At 41.2% G+C, this 15,569-nt stretch overlaps 1 protein-coding gene across 1 annotated transcript in view; it reads right to left on the reverse strand.

Annotated features, from left to right (window-relative positions):
* Positions 1 to 15,569, reverse strand: part of NOX3 (NADPH oxidase 3) — an 82,550-nt gene that overhangs the window by 13,719 nt on the left and 53,262 nt on the right. The window contains exons 11-12 of the mRNA XM_006882754.1: positions 9,278 to 9,424; positions 4,038 to 4,162 (exon numbers count right to left, since the gene is read on the reverse strand). Of these exons, the coding sequence (XP_006882816.1) occupies positions 4,038 to 4,162; positions 9,278 to 9,424 (272 nt within the window). The remainder of the gene's footprint in view (positions 1 to 4,037; positions 4,163 to 9,277; positions 9,425 to 15,569) is intronic.

The following is a 15,569-nucleotide window of genomic DNA, read 5'->3' on the forward strand; positions in this document are numbered from 1 at the left end:
TGACGACTGCCTCTTGGTCCAAGTATAGGTTTCGTATTAGCACAATTAAATGTTCTGGGATCCCCATTCTTCTCAGAGTCAGCCACAGTTTGTTTTGGTCCATGCAGTCAAATGCCTTTGCATAATCAATAATAGTAATAATAGTAATAATAGTAATAGTAATAGTAATAATGCCACCCAACAAGAAAGAATAAAAATGAAGAGATCCTTAATGGGATGTGTTGATGCAGTGATTCATCAACAGGCTTCAGCACAGCAGAGATTTGAACATAGCACAGGATCAGACAAGATTTTGTGCTGTTGTATGAGGGTCTCCCGGAGTTGAAGTTGACTTGGTGGTACAACAATAACAACATAGATTTAATTTTGCCTAGAGCTTAAGAAAAGGAGCAAACACACTCCTCACAAAAATGCAGCCAGGAAAACAGACAGCTGTAGAGTTTCCCTACCTCGTTTGCTCCTGCCAAGACTGGGCAGATTCACTTCTCAGTACTGCACAGCATCGTTTCCTGGGCAGAGCAAGGCAAGCTTTGCTGTACTCTCTGCCTCTCGACACTCTCTATTCCTGACTCATACCCTTCAGAGGGAAAGGAGATAATTAAATGGTTTGATCTGAAAGGCCTTCCCCACCGGGCTGCTAATGCCACGTGTAGTAAGTATAAACAAATAGAAGAGAAGATGTCAAGAAAGGTCAATCCTAACAGAGTGGAGCTTACTCAAAGAACTTAAAACTGAGATACATGTGTACTAGTCAAACACCTGCAAATTAGGAAAAATCATCCCATGATCATTAAACAAGGAGTGCAGCACATGTAGCCAATGAATTTCTTTTTCCTGAAAGGAGAAATTAGAGTTCATCTTGTTTCGATCCAAAGTCAATACACATGGTATCAGCAGTCGGGAGAAACAGAGATGTATAGCTTTGGGAAAGTCCACTGTCAGAGGTCTCTCCAAATTCCTGAATAATGATGATGTCAGTTTAAAGACTAAGGCACTCCCAAATCAAGTCATAGTCCTTCTAATCACTTGCAGTGCATCCGAGAGCTGGATAATGAACAAGGATGACAGGAGAGAATTAAAGCTTTTGAGCCATGGTGTTGGAGAAGAGCGCTGAAGATCCCATGGATTGTCCAAAGAACTGATGTGCCTTGGAGAGTGTGTAACCAGAATGTTCCTTAGAGATAAAGATGGTGAAGCTTTGTCTCACATATTTTGGACTTGTTGTTGTTACTGTTATGAGCTGTCGAGTCACCTGTGACTCATAGTGACCCTATGTACAACAGCCCTAAACCCTGCTCTGTCAATCTCACTGTCTCCGACCACTCACCCCCACTACTCCAGTCACTGAATCAATCCACCTCATAGAGGGTCTTCCTCTCCTGCACTGTCCCCCCACCCTTCCAAGCATGATGTCTCTTTCCAAGAATTGGTCCCTCCTTGCAACATGCCCAAAGTATGTCAGATGAAGCCCCAGGATCCTTGCCTCCAAGGAGCAGCCCGGTTTAACCCTCTCCAGGATGAATCTGTTTGTTTTCCTAGCAGTCCATGGTACACTCAATACTCTTCTCTAGCACCACAGCTCAAAGACATCAATTCTCCTTCTATCCTCCCTAGTTATTGTCCAACTCTCTGATGCAGAACAAGTGATTGCAAAGACCATGGCCTGTATGAAGTGCACCTTAGTCTCCAGAGTGACACCATTGCCTTCAGTACTTTGGAGAGGTCTTTCCCATTGAAATACATCTTTTAATTTTTTGGCTGCTGGTGGCAAGAGTGTTGACTATGGAGCCAAGCAAACTAAAACTGTGAACAATCTCAATCTCTTCACCTAACATGTTTAGGAGAGGCTATTCCTTGGAAATGAACTTCGTGCTTGGAAAGGTGGAGGGTCAGTGAAGGAGAGGAAGACCTTCAATGAGATGCAATGGCACAGTGGTAGAAGCAATGGATTAAAATATATTGAGGATGATAAGGATGGGACAGGATAGGACAGAACTCTTAAATGCTGTTGTTCACAGAGTGGCTATTTGTTGTACTTGACTGTTGCTGTTGTTATTTGCCATTGAGTAAATTATGACCCAAAGCAACCCCATGAAGCTTGCCCTATCCTGAGCCAACCTCACCATCTCTGGCACACGTGATCCCATTGCCACAGTCACTGTGTCAATCCATCTCATCCAGGGTCTTCCTCTTCTGAGCTGAGCCTCTCTCCTTCCAAGCATTATGTCCATCTTCAAGGACTAATCCCTCCTGGCTATGTGTCTAAAGTATGTGGGATGGACCTTCCTAATCTTTGTCCTCATTGAGCAAACCAGAGGGTTTCACCTTCTCCAGGACAGACCTATTTGTTCCCTTGGCCATCCATGGAGACTGGACTTGACTGGATGACACACAACAACACAAAGAAAAACAACAAAAGGAGAAAACAGTATTGGAAAGCCCCAGTTGTAATGTTACACACATGTGCCCTGTTGTTAGTTTCCTACCTAGAATTTCACTATGTGAACTGCAGACAGAATTACTCAGTCTCTGCCCTTGGACCAGCATAAGGTGGGTTCAGGATGGTGGTCAGTGGCTGTTAGAGCTTGGAAGAGGCTTGGGGTATGGGCACCAGAAATAGAGACTGAGAAAAGAGCAGGAGGAAGTAGACACTGTAGAATGTTGAAAGAGAATATTGGAAGCACATGTGGGGGATGAGTTAAAACGTTGTGCAGCCCCACCCCATCTTTGTGACTGTTGGTATATCTGAAGCTTTATTACTGTGGGTAATCCACCTCATTAACATCCTCTTCATATTTAAGGGAAATAATTAGAGGCTGTATACATAACAACAACTGATGATTGCCTTACGCGTTACCCACTTCTTCACCTCACTAAACCCAACTAAGATCACAGCTGTCAAGTCTTTTCCAACTCAGAGCAACCCCCACAGGCTTCTGAGGATGTAAATCTTTACATCGGGAGATGCCCAACTTTCTTACGGAGCGGCTGGGGGATTCATACTTCTGACCCATTGGTTAGTGACTCAATCAGTAATGCACAGTGCTACCAGGACTCCTTTCAAGTTACTCTTTTTTTTTAGATTATGAAGGTAATACTGTGAGTGGATAACATATTTTGCACTGGAGAAACTAGAGCCCTACAATGCTACCTTGTTCAACATCACACAGTCAGTAGCTTCTTGCAGGTGGAGAGACTGTCTGGGGATACTTAGGGACATCTTGTGGACCTACAGGCAGTAACCTCTTTCTCCTTCACACTGAAGTTTATTATTGAAGGATAACAATGGTAGTGATGATTATGGTAAATGTTAGTAGTAACAGCTAATACATGGTGAGTACTCATTCTGTGAAAACACTGTTTTGGGCATTTTAAATGTAGGAGCTCATTCAATCCTCTCCTTCCCTGGGAGAGAAGGGTTATTCTTATCTGTATTTTACAGAGGAGGAGACTGAGACAAAGGGTAAATTTCCTGCCCAAGGTCAGCGGTAGGTAATGACAGAGCCGGCATCTCTACTCAAGCACTTGGGTTCCAGATCCTAAATTCTTTATCCTCATTCCCTGCTTGTTATTAGACATTTTCTGTCTGCTTTTGCTAGACAGGCTAGCTACAGTTTACGGCTGGACATAAATGAATTCTCCAGTTGGTTAATTAGAGTTCAAGTATTTCCTCCAAAAGTTTCTGGAAGATAGACATAGTTTAAGAAATAGCATCTTCAAATGGAGGTTAAGGTTGAAAAATTTCAGCTTAATCAATGCTTGTTAGAGATCGAAAGCCAGTAAAGGGGTTTACAGTGTCTGAAAACATCCAGGGACCAACTTAGAGGTTTCATCTCTAAATAGAGGTCCTCTATCATAGCCAGTGCCCGGGAACCTGTATTGGAGGCCTGATTGCCACTTCTCCAGGGCGGCTGTGCACAGATAGGGAAGGAGACCCTCCTTACCTGGGGTGCTGGGACAGGAGACCCACCTTAACTGGGGTGCTGGGATGGGAGACCCATCTTACCTGGGGTGCTGGGACAGGAAACCCCCCTTACCTTGGGTGCTTGTAGGCCAGCTGTCTGAACTCATTGTTCCAGTTGGGTCTCCCGTAGAACGTTTTTTGCCTTAAGCCTGTGATCACATCAGTATTTTCATCCCAGTGTAAAGCTATGTGAATCGCCTGAAGTAAAATTTCTGAATTAGAAGGCATTTAGATAAAGAAAACAAAACAAACTATTTTCTATTTCATCAAGGATGACCTGGTTAGATTCATTTGTAGATCTAATGCAAAGATTTTTTGAAATGTGACTCAAAATGCTTGTTGTTATTCTCAGTACAGATTCTGCACTTGAGGAAAGGCAATGTATGCCATGTTGCCTTCTGCCCTGCCCTGTTCCAGTTGGAGCAAATGACCTTACACAGTCTCAGAATACTCAGTGCCAGCTCACGGCTGACCTCCAGTGGGCCTTCCAAGGGTGTAAATTCCAGGGGAGGAGATTGCCCGTCTTTACCAGTGGAGTTGCTGGTGAATTGGGATTTCGGGGGGGGCTCCACCTTTGAATTAACAGCACCACTCCACTGGACTAGGCCACCAGGGTTTTCTTTACATATAATTAACCGTGGAATCAGAACCGAACCACAGCTAACCTGTCCAGCGGGTTTTAGGAGGCAGTAAGCCACAGAGGAGGAGATACCCCAGCTTTTCCAAAGGAGCAGCTGGTGAATTTGAACCATGTGCTTTTGAGCTGGCAGGGCAGCTCCTTACCACTAGGCCACCAGAGCTCCCTTATATACAGCAGACATCCAATTATATCAGTCTGGAATCTTCTTCTTCTTTTTTTTTTTTTTTAAAGAGTGGCATACCATAAGTACAAGTAAGTAAACACAAAAGGACTTTATTTTTGCCAAACATCTCAAAATTAACCTTCACTAGCTACCTTCACTGACATGGTATTGAGCCCTCTGTATTTGAGAAGGGTATTGCCAGATTAAAGACACGTGACTGCCTAGGAAGAAACTGAGTTTTACCATTTGTCTTGGTTCTAGAGTATAGCTGCAATAGAGATGTCACAAGTGGACAATCTCAATAAACAAATGTATCCTCCTACAGTTTAAGAAGCCAAAAGTCCAAGGGCAGAGTTTTGAAGGCAAGCTCTGAGAGAAGGGTCTAGAAGAAGGTTCTTTCTCTTTGTTGGTTTCGAAGAAGGTCCTGATTTCCTTAGGTACCTGTAAGTTGGATGTGTCTTTTAAAACTTTGAAAAATTTATTTCTTTTTAAATATTTTATTGTGTTTTTGGTGAAGGTTTACACGGCAAATTAGATTCTCGCGCAAAAATCCACTGAGGTGGAACTGTCTCACAGCTAGCATTCCAGAGGGTTTTCAGAGGTAGGCAAGTGAATGGGAAGAGATTGCTCATATTTCTCCTACAGGACTACAATGTGCAATACTGAATAATATTGGTAATAAAAGTATCCATGTCTTATTCCCATTATCAAGGAGAATCCTTCCAGAGTCTGTTGAGAACAATGTTAGTTGTTGACTTTGTATCTATCTATCTATCTATCTATCTATCTATCTATCTATCTATCTATCTATCTATCTATATCTCCTTAATCTTGTTGAGGAATTTCCCTTCTATTCTTATTTTGCTGAGAGTTTTTATCATGGAAAATATGTTTTATTTTATTGAAAGTCATTTTTATATCTACTGAGATGTTCATGCTTTAATTTCCTTCACCCCCATTATTGTTGTAAATGACATTGATTACTTTTCTATAGTTGGATCATTCTTGCATTCCCAATATTGAATCCACTTGCTCATGATAGATACAGATACACAACATTGACATAGAGATAGGTATTGTTGGTGCTGTTGTGTGCTGTCGGTTAGGAGATGACCTGTGGCTGACGCTCCAGCAGGTTTTCAGGGACAGTAACTCGCACAGAAGGAGATTTCTCAATCTCCTCCCAGGGAACAGCTGGTGGATTTGAACTGCATGCCTTTGGGACTGCAGCACAGTAAGAGTGAGGACTGCACACTTACCACCTGAGCTCCCTCGATATAGATATAGACATAGATGTACTGCCAATTCTCTTGGTTAAATTTACGCCCAGAATCTCCGAATCTATATTCATGAGTGATATTGATATAGGGATTTTTTTTCAGTTCTATCTTTGTTTGGATTTGGTCTCAGGATTATGCGTATTTCATAGAATAATTTAGAGACCATCCCATCCCTTCCTTTTCATGTTCTAGAATAGTTTGACTAGGACTGGTGTCAACTTTTCTCTGAATGTTTGCTGGAATTATATAGTGAAATTGTTTGAATTATACAGTGGAGGAGATTTTTGTTAGTTGTCTTTTTTTTCTTTTAAATGGCATCATCATCCGTTTATTCTTTTGTTACAGGTTTCTTACAATCCCTCCCCCCGCCCCCAGCTGGTGTAAGTTTAGGTGCATTTTTAGAAATGTGTCCATTTCTTCTACGTTTTCAAATTTGTTGGAGTAGGATTTTTTTCGTGCTACTCTGTTATGATCCTTTTAATCTCAGATGGTCTTTTCTGCTTTGTTTCTTATTTTGTTATTTGCATCTTTACCAGTCTGACCAGTGGTTCCTCAGTTTCTTTTATCTTCTCAAAGAACTGACGTTTAGTCTTGCTGATTTTTTCTAGCCCTTCCTGTTTTCTGTATCATTTATTTTTTATCTAAGCTTTATAATTTCCTTTTCTACCCCTAGTGACTGTGGGGTTCTTTTCTTTTTCCTTTGGAATTGCTTTTGGAGTCAAGAAGAAAACATTACAATTTTTTTCTTATTCTTCTACTTCAAAACATAGCTGCTTTCCAATAGTTTCAAGTCTCTGGACCATACTTTGAGCCTTTACTTCTCAAGACTCTTCCATTTTTACAGTTCAAATGATTATAAACTACAAAGATAAACCCCAAATTTTCATCGCAAACTCTTGTTTTCCTGCGAGGATAATCCTGTGTTCACATTCCCCATGACATGTTTAGTGGCATGCTTATGGTTATATCCAGTTAATTACTGTAAGTAAAATAGAATCATTTCACTTTGAGAATTAGTCATGACTTCAGTTTACTTACATGCACAATCCCTGAGTTACTACTGTAGAAAGGGAGTGTGCTATGGACTGAGTGGTATGAAGAGGAAAGAGATGATTTCTCCACTTTGTTAGGAAGAGGTAATCCAGCTGAGGTGCAACTCATGGGCACAGTTTGCTATAAATGAGACCATGATCCTACCAGGAAAGAAAACAAAGTATAGAGAAATAAAGAATAAAGACAAGGAAGTTCAGACACACAGGGGATGATGGGAGGACATAGGTAGTTTGGAAAAGGGTAGCGCAAGTGAGGTGGAACCAGGTTAGAAGGAACTTATATTGTTGCTAAAGCGTTTGGTCATTATTTAGTTGAAGAAAGGACTTCCTTATGTATGTGGGTGATATCACTGATCCACCAATCACAGAGGCTTAAACATTTGGAGTGATATTTGTGCCATATTTCTCAACGCACTGTTCAATTACTCTCCAAAGCCTGTTGATTTGCCCTTCACTCTACCTCTCCCATCTGTTCCTTCTGTCCCTGTCATCCTGCCACTTGGATGTTGACGAATTCCGTTCAACAATTGACTATTTCAATAGCAGTCTCTTGATTCCTTACTGACAGAAGGTACCAATTATTTTTTTCCCCCTTTAATGTTGAGATTGGTGATATCCTGCCTGAATTAGGGTGTCTAAATGGTTTCTAATATGTCATGGCAATGTTAAGAGAACAAATCTATTTCAATTAACTTGTAGGGGAAAAAGAAAACATATTTTATAGTGTGATTTTGAAAGTGGCAGAGATGTGATAGAGTTGGCTCGTGTTGTCAGAAATCAAACAGAGCCTGTCTCCCAACTTCAAGGATGGGGTGTGTGATATAGACACATGAGACCAATTCATGTTAGAAGCAGAAGAGAGCGTATGGGACCAGTAAGTAAAAGACAAAGGCCGTATCTATCCTTCACCAAATGGATCATTAGTCAAAAATCCCATTTGAATAATGAAAATGTTTGTTTGGAAAGCATAATTAACACTATTAATATCATTAAGATGTTTCAAGGCTTGTTCTCAAGAGACCTATATTTCAAATGATCCCAGAAGAGTAAGATATTTAAGGAGGACAGTACATAATCCATCAAAATTCATCTAGCGACAGATTTCAAATACAGTCTTATTCATGTGCAGAAGCATGGAGTTAAATTACAAGGATGTATTATAGGGTTAGCGAACGAGAGACAGAGAGAGTGAGAAGAGGAGGGGGGAAGAGAGCTAGAGAGCTAGAGCACTAGAGAAAGCTAGAGACAGAGCTAGAGACAGAGCTAGAGACAGAACTAGAGACAGCTAGAGGCAGGGTGAGCAAGCTCATACTTAAGGGTGAAACTTGATTTGTAAATCTGATCAGTGTAAATTTCCTTAACACTAATACAGTTTCCTTAAAGTAAATATGGATAGTAGCTGCTAGAGTGCCAGCTGGAATGAATATTCCATAACCTATTAATCATTGCTAGCTTCCATATTTAAGCAGTTAAAAAGAATGAGACTGTGGCAGCCATCAATACTATTAATATTAAAGGTCTTCCTGTAATACAATGTTATGTTAGTTCTCCTTCTTGTGTAGACTCGACCTCAGTGTTTCACTAACACAGTACACTGCGGAACACCTGTCAAAACATAAGATCATCTAAAATACATGAACACAATTTATAGGATCTCCTTAGAAGAAAGATCTGTACATAAATCATGTGTTCGTATTACTTATTTTCTATGGAAACACAAATACTTAAAAATCCACAGTTTTGTATATAAACACCCAGGAAATTCACCCATTTAACTGGTCCAAGCAGAAGACTAGAATCAACTAGAGGTTTAACAAAATGATATAACAATAAACACCATTTGCTTGATACCACTCTTAAGGAGACATTTGTAACTTTTAGTAACACAATTTAGATTTCCAAACTTGGGGTTGTGGCCCCCTAATCAACTGTTCCAGTTCTTTATCTTTTCTATTTCACCAGCAAGTTAACTGTAGGTTCTTTTTTTCCTTTTTGCTGTGATTTTAATCATTCTTTCTAATCTGGTTTGATGTTATCTTTTCCCTTTGAAGAACCTCTCATACTTCTTTCATGCCCCGAAATGACTGTATAGCTCATCATTGAAATGATTCCTCTCCTCTCTGCTCTATTATTAGAAGCATTAGGGACTATTGCTCATCCTCAAAGTTTTGCCGATACCTGATTTTCATCCCAGCCAGTGAGGAATATGTGATAACTCAGGAAGTGAGCATTCCCGCGCTCACTCATTTGGGTTTCTAGTGAGAGCAAGAGGTCAGCAAACCACTCAAAAGCCCTCGCATCCCTGCAGATCCAGTAGAAATACACCTGTAAAGAGAGAAGGCAAGAAAACCCATTGGTTTCTGTGCTCACAACATGCAGACAATCACAGATTACTTGATCTTCATTTAAATACATCATTGGAGCCCAAATAGGCACTTCAGACACACAACTGGCTTCTCTCTCCCAGTGAACAAACAGCTACACTGTGAATTCTTTCAGGGGGAAAAAAATTCATAAGGTATTTGAAAGAGACCAGAATGAATGTCAAGAGGCAGCAGTCAGTGGGCTATTGCCAATTTCTCTGGATGAGGATCAGTGCTCTATGTTGTGGGCTGAGCAGCTTCTGAACAAGATTAATATCCATAACTCTCACTGCCTTTCTCTATTCCCCAATGGAAGCAAACCAGGAGACTTGCCCCTCTCATCTTTACTAAGGACCTAAGCTCAGGATTTGAACTCTGCACTCCAGAGACTCCAAAGTTTGCATGCTAATCCACTTCAGCAGTGGTAGCCTCTGGGGAGTAGAGATAGATTATGGTATTTATACAATCAAGCCACAGAGGCCACAAATCTCCCTGCAGCCAGATCAATCTGTGTTCAGGAAGGCTGCTGGGTGGGGGCTGGGTTGTGTGTCTCTGATGCTGTAATGAAGGGAAGAGCTTCTGCTTCTCTCTCTGTTTTTTTAAAGTGGAGGCAAAATTTTTGTTTAACAAATCACCTGAGACAAGAAGTGGTTTTGGTTTGAAAGCTTCATTTTTGTACAGAATTTCAGATGATTTTATCTGCAAGAAACTGCAGGGCATGGATTCTATCAATTCTCTTGCATTTTCTCATATGGCTACCCTATGGCCCCATTCTCTCCCATCTTTCCTTCAAAAAGGGACATCTCAATTAAATGGAGAAATGATTGAGTTGCCAAAGATTTAATTTTATTTGCACCCACAATTAGTGCCCATAGAAATGGCAGTCAAGAAATGAAATGAAGCAGTGCATTGGGCAAATCTGTTACTGGTGATCTCTTTAAAGTGCTAAAGAGCAAGGATGTCACTTTAAAGACTAAGGGCCTGCACTGAGCCTAAAGGACATTTGCTATTGTCTCTTCTTTATGTGAAAGAGAATGAATAAGGAATACCAAAGGAATACGTATGCCTTTGAATTGTAGTGTTGGTGAAGAGTATTGAGCATAAAAAGATCTGCCAAAAGAACAGAACAGATTTGTCTTGGAAGAAATGCAATCCATGTGACCTTCAGAAGCAAGGGTAGTAGGACTTTGTTTCACGTAGTTTGGACATGCATCTCCAAAGTATTGAAGAACAATGGTGTCACTCTGAAGACTAAGGTGTGTCTTATACAGGCTATGGTCTTTGCAATCACTTGTTAGGCATCAGAGAGTTGGACAATGACTAGGGAGGATAGAAGGAGAATTGATGCCTTTGAGCTTTGGTGTTGGAGAAGGGTATTGAATGTACCCTGGACTGCCAAGAAAACAAACAGATTCATCCTGGAGAGGGTTAAACCAGGCTGCTTCTTGGAGGCAAGGATTCTGGGGATTCGTCTGGCATACTTTGGATATCTTGTAAGGAAGGACAGGTCCTTGGAGAGGGGCATCATGCTTGGAAGGATGGCGCAAGAGGGGAAGACCCTCTATGAGGTGGATTGATTCACTGACTGGGGTAATTGGAATGGGAGTGTCAGAGACAGTGCAATTGGCACAGGACAGAGCAGAGTTTAGGGCTGTTGTACATAGGATTGCTATGACTCACAAGCGACTCAATGGCACATAACAACAACAACAACAACATGTTGTCGGGAGAGGGTGAGTCCTTGAAGAAGGACATTGTATTCAGCAAAGTAATTGAAAACTATGAAGATCTTTGAGATGAATAGACACAGTGACTGCAGCAATGGGCTTAAGCACAATTGAGGTTCTGAAGAGGAAGCAGAGACGGGCGAGGTTTCTGTTGTACTTAGGATCGCTATGTTGTTATTGATGTAAGGTGTAGTTGAGTTGAGTACGTGTCATAGGAACCCTATGAAAAACAAAGCCAAACTCTGGCCTTTCCTGTTCCATTCCCGCCATCATCTCTGACACACTTGAGCCCATTTCTACAGTCACTGTGTCAATCCATCTTGTTGAGAGTCTGCCTCTCTTTTGCTGCCCATCCAAGCTTGTCCCTCTCCAAGGAATAGCCTCTGCTGGCAACATGCCCAAAGTATGTGAGACAGAGCTTTCCCATCCTTGCCTCCAAAGAGCATTCTGGCTACACCTTCTCCAATACATAGAAGTTTCTTCTTTTGACAGTCCATGGGATGTTCAGTACCACAGCTCAAAGGCATCAGTTTTTCTTCTGTCATCTTTATCCATTGTCCCACTCTCAGATGCATAGCTAGTGATTGAAAAGATCAAAGCCTGAATCAAACGCCCTTAATCTTCACACTGACATCATTGGTCCTCAGTAATTTGGAGAGGTACCAGACAGCAGACTCTACCAATGCAATATGTCTCCTGATCTCCTCCCTCCTGGTACCAAGGGTGGTGATTGTGGATCCGAGTAAGAGGAAATAATTGTCAACTTCAATCTTTTCTCCATCTACCAGGGATGAAGATTTTTGTCTTCTTGATGTTTAAATGCAACTCATATTGAAGGCTGTGGATGTTGATGTTCTACAGCAAGTATTTCAAGTCCTCCTCACTTTCAGCAAGTGCACCTTTGTCATCTGCATAATGTCGGTTGTTGATGAATCTTCCTCTGATCCCGATCCCACATTCTTCTTCATAGTTCAGTTTCTCAAATGATTTGCTCAGCAGACAGACTGAATAGCTATGGAAAGAGGCTGTCACCCTGACTCAAACCTTTCCTGATCTTAAACCATGTAGTATTCCCTTGTTCTGTTAGAACGAGCTTCTTGGTTTAGGTATAAGTTTCATATAATTGTTCTAGGATTCCTATTCTTTTCCATTTTAGCCATTTTTTGTTATTCTCAACAAAGTCAGATGCCTTTTCCTAGTCAATAAAATACAAATGGTATTCTTTGTTTTCAGTCAGAATCCATTTGGCATCAGCAATGATTTTTCTGGGACAATGGCCTCTTCTAAACCCTGCTTGAACTTTTTGGCAGGTTTCCCTCTCTCTCTTTTTTTAAAAAGTATTGTAAATTAGTTTGCCTACACAATTCATGTATATTCACATTATGTTTCATACAATCATATCCACTCACTGTGTTTTATAAAATTAATCACCATTGAACTACACATGCCGTTAACCTGTCTTATCAGATCCCTGCTGGATCTTTTCCATTTCTTTTACCCCTTCCCTCCACCTACCAAATTATACAACACTATGTTCTTCCCCCTGCCCAACCTCACTCCTCTGCTCCTACCCTACCCCCCCTTAAATCCTCACACACGTTTTACCGTTTATCTTTGTATTTCTACAATATTGGTCTTACGCAGTATTTGTCCTTATGAAACTGAGTTAGTTCACTCAGCACATTTTTCTCCAGTCTCTCCCAAGTTATTTAATAGTTTTCAAAATTACTGAGTGCTGCGTAATATTCCATTGTGTGAATGTACCATACTTCCTCAATTTGTTCAATGATGGTTAGACATCTGGGCTGTTTCCAAGTTCTTGTGATTGTGAAGAAATCTGTGAGCATTGGTATTCAAATATCCATTTATGTCTCAGTTCTAATTTCCTTGGGGTATATTCCTAGCAGTGGAATATGGAGTTTCTATGTAGGAAATGCCACACTGCCTTTTGGAGTGGTTGTAACATTTTACAATTCCATCAACTGTGCATGAGAGTTCCAGTCTCTCCTCATCCTCTCTAACATTCGTTGCTATCTGTCCTCATAAATTTTGCCACTGCTACTGTGGTGAGAAGGTATCTCACTGTGGTTTTGAACTGCATCTCCCTTATTACTGGCAGTTCTCTCTTAATGTGCTGGTCTAGCCGTTGAGTTGGAGTCCATTTGATTTTTCTAATGTCTCCCACCTTTTAAGAAACATGCTGAAATATATTTACTTACAGTTTTCAAACCGAAACATTTGTGTTTTTCAATTGTTTCAAATTTTTCATTCCAAATGCACCCCTAGTCTTCATTCTCATCTGAAAAATGCCCAAATCTCAGCTTCATACACTGACCCTTTGCCTTTGGAAGAAAAATCTTTCCTGACCTTACTTTCTTGCAGCATAACTGTGTGTTTGTGTCCCTAGAGTTTGTCAAGTCTTTTTCATTTTTTGAGCATTTGTTGTGGTTTTGTGAGTGCTTTCCTCTCTTACTGACTTGTGGGTGACACAGAGCATGTTTGGAGCAAGAGGGTAATGGAGGTTCAATGGAAATGCTTCAGGTAGAAGGAGAAGAAAGGTAGATTTTGAGCAAAGCGAACAGTAATTGACTGAGTTCCTTTTGATGTCTCTGATGGTGGAGGATACCTACTAGGAAGAGGCAAAGGAGCGCCCCCTCTGCCCTTTGTCCTGTAGGATGGCCCTTATTACCAGAGCAGCAAGTATCCTTAACAATGGGCTGCACCTTTGTGATCTGATTTCTCCAAGAAGCTCATTCTCTGCCTCTCTAAAACACAACCCTCAAACGAGTCACCACTTTTCACTGTTCTGTAGCTGATATTTGAGGCCAAACATACTTAGTACTTCTTTCTTTGCAAGATTTTCCTAATCAGAAGTCATCAGTAATATAAGGTAAGTCCTGAACTTCCAGAGCGAGGAAGCTGTTCCTCCTTCAAGACTCATTCTAAACATTCTTGGGGAGAGAAGGACCACACAGAAGAGTGGGAGACCAGTTTGGAGTGGTATAACACGGTGGGAGTATCCCTGGTGGCTCAGCCAATTCTACATTGGTCTGCTGACCAAAAGATCAGTGGTTCAAGCCCACCAGGATAGAACATGACAGGACAAGTTTCAGATCTATTTTTCATGGAATCACTGTGCATCATACTCAACTCAAAGGCACTTAACAACACCACCACCACAAACTATTTCATGACTCTACTGTTACTTACCTGTAGCTGAACACCAGCATTTCTATGCCTCCATTTCTCCTAAGTAAGGTTAGTAACACTTGAAAGATGGAGCTCCGGTGGTTCAGTGGATAAGGAACCTCAGTGCCAATTCAAAGGCGTGTGGTTCGAATTCACAAAATGTTTCATGGAGGAAAGATGGACAGTCTCCTCCCATTTAATTTACAATCTTGGAGAACCTGCTGGAGGGCCAGCTCTGAGCTGGTTCTGGCTCAGATGGAGTGAGTAACAACAGCAACATCAATACTTGATGGTACTACCAAAATGTTCATCAACAGTAGAATCATTAAGTCAAATTTGGAACATCTAAATTATAGAATGCTCTGAAGGCACTATAATAAAACATAGTAGATCATGATGCATTGACATAAAAAATATGAAAAGTTATGTAATACTAGAAAACAACAAAAGATTACAGATGTATCTACACACACACACACATTTATACAAAGATAACATTTCCTGCATATGTGTATTGGTGTTGCTGTTGTTATGTGCCGTTGAGTCACTTGTGACTCATAACAACCCTATGCACAAGAGCCCTACACACTGGTCTATCCTGTGCCAATCTCACTGTCTCTGACACACCAAGTTCCATTAACCCAATCACTGAATTGATCCATCTCATCGAAGGTCTTCCTCTCCTGCACTGTCCCTCCACTATCCCAAACATGATGTTCCTCTCCAAGGGCTGGACCCTCCTTGCAACATGCCAAAAGCATGTCAGATGAAGCTTCAGAATCCTTGACTCCATGGAGCATTCCGGCTTCACACCCCCCACCCCCAGGTCAAACCTGTTTGTTCTCCTAGCAGTCCATGGTTTATTCAACACTCTTCTCCAGCACCACAGCTCAAAGGCATCAATTCTCTTTCTATCATCCCTAGTCACTGTCCAGCTCTCTGATGCATAGCACGTAATTGCGAAGACTATAGCCTGGATCAGGCACACTTTAGTCTCCAGCCTGATGTCGTTGCACTTCAGTCCTCTGGAGAGGTCCCTCACAGCTGACTTTCCCAATGCAATTTGTCTCTTGCTTTCCTTGCTGCTGTTACCAAGAGTGTTGACTGTGAAGCCAAGTAAACGAAAACTGTTAACTATCTCAATCTCTTCACCATCCATACTGATGCTGCCAATTGGCCCAGTGGTGAGAA

Source organism: Elephantulus edwardii, unplaced genomic scaffold (genome assembly GCF_000299155.1).
Source record: "Elephantulus edwardii isolate Elephantulus edwardi_28Jun2011 unplaced genomic scaffold, EleEdw1.0 scaffold00024, whole genome shotgun sequence".
In the NCBI taxonomy this organism is placed as follows: domain Eukaryota; kingdom Metazoa; phylum Chordata; class Mammalia; order Macroscelidea; family Macroscelididae; genus Elephantulus; species Elephantulus edwardii.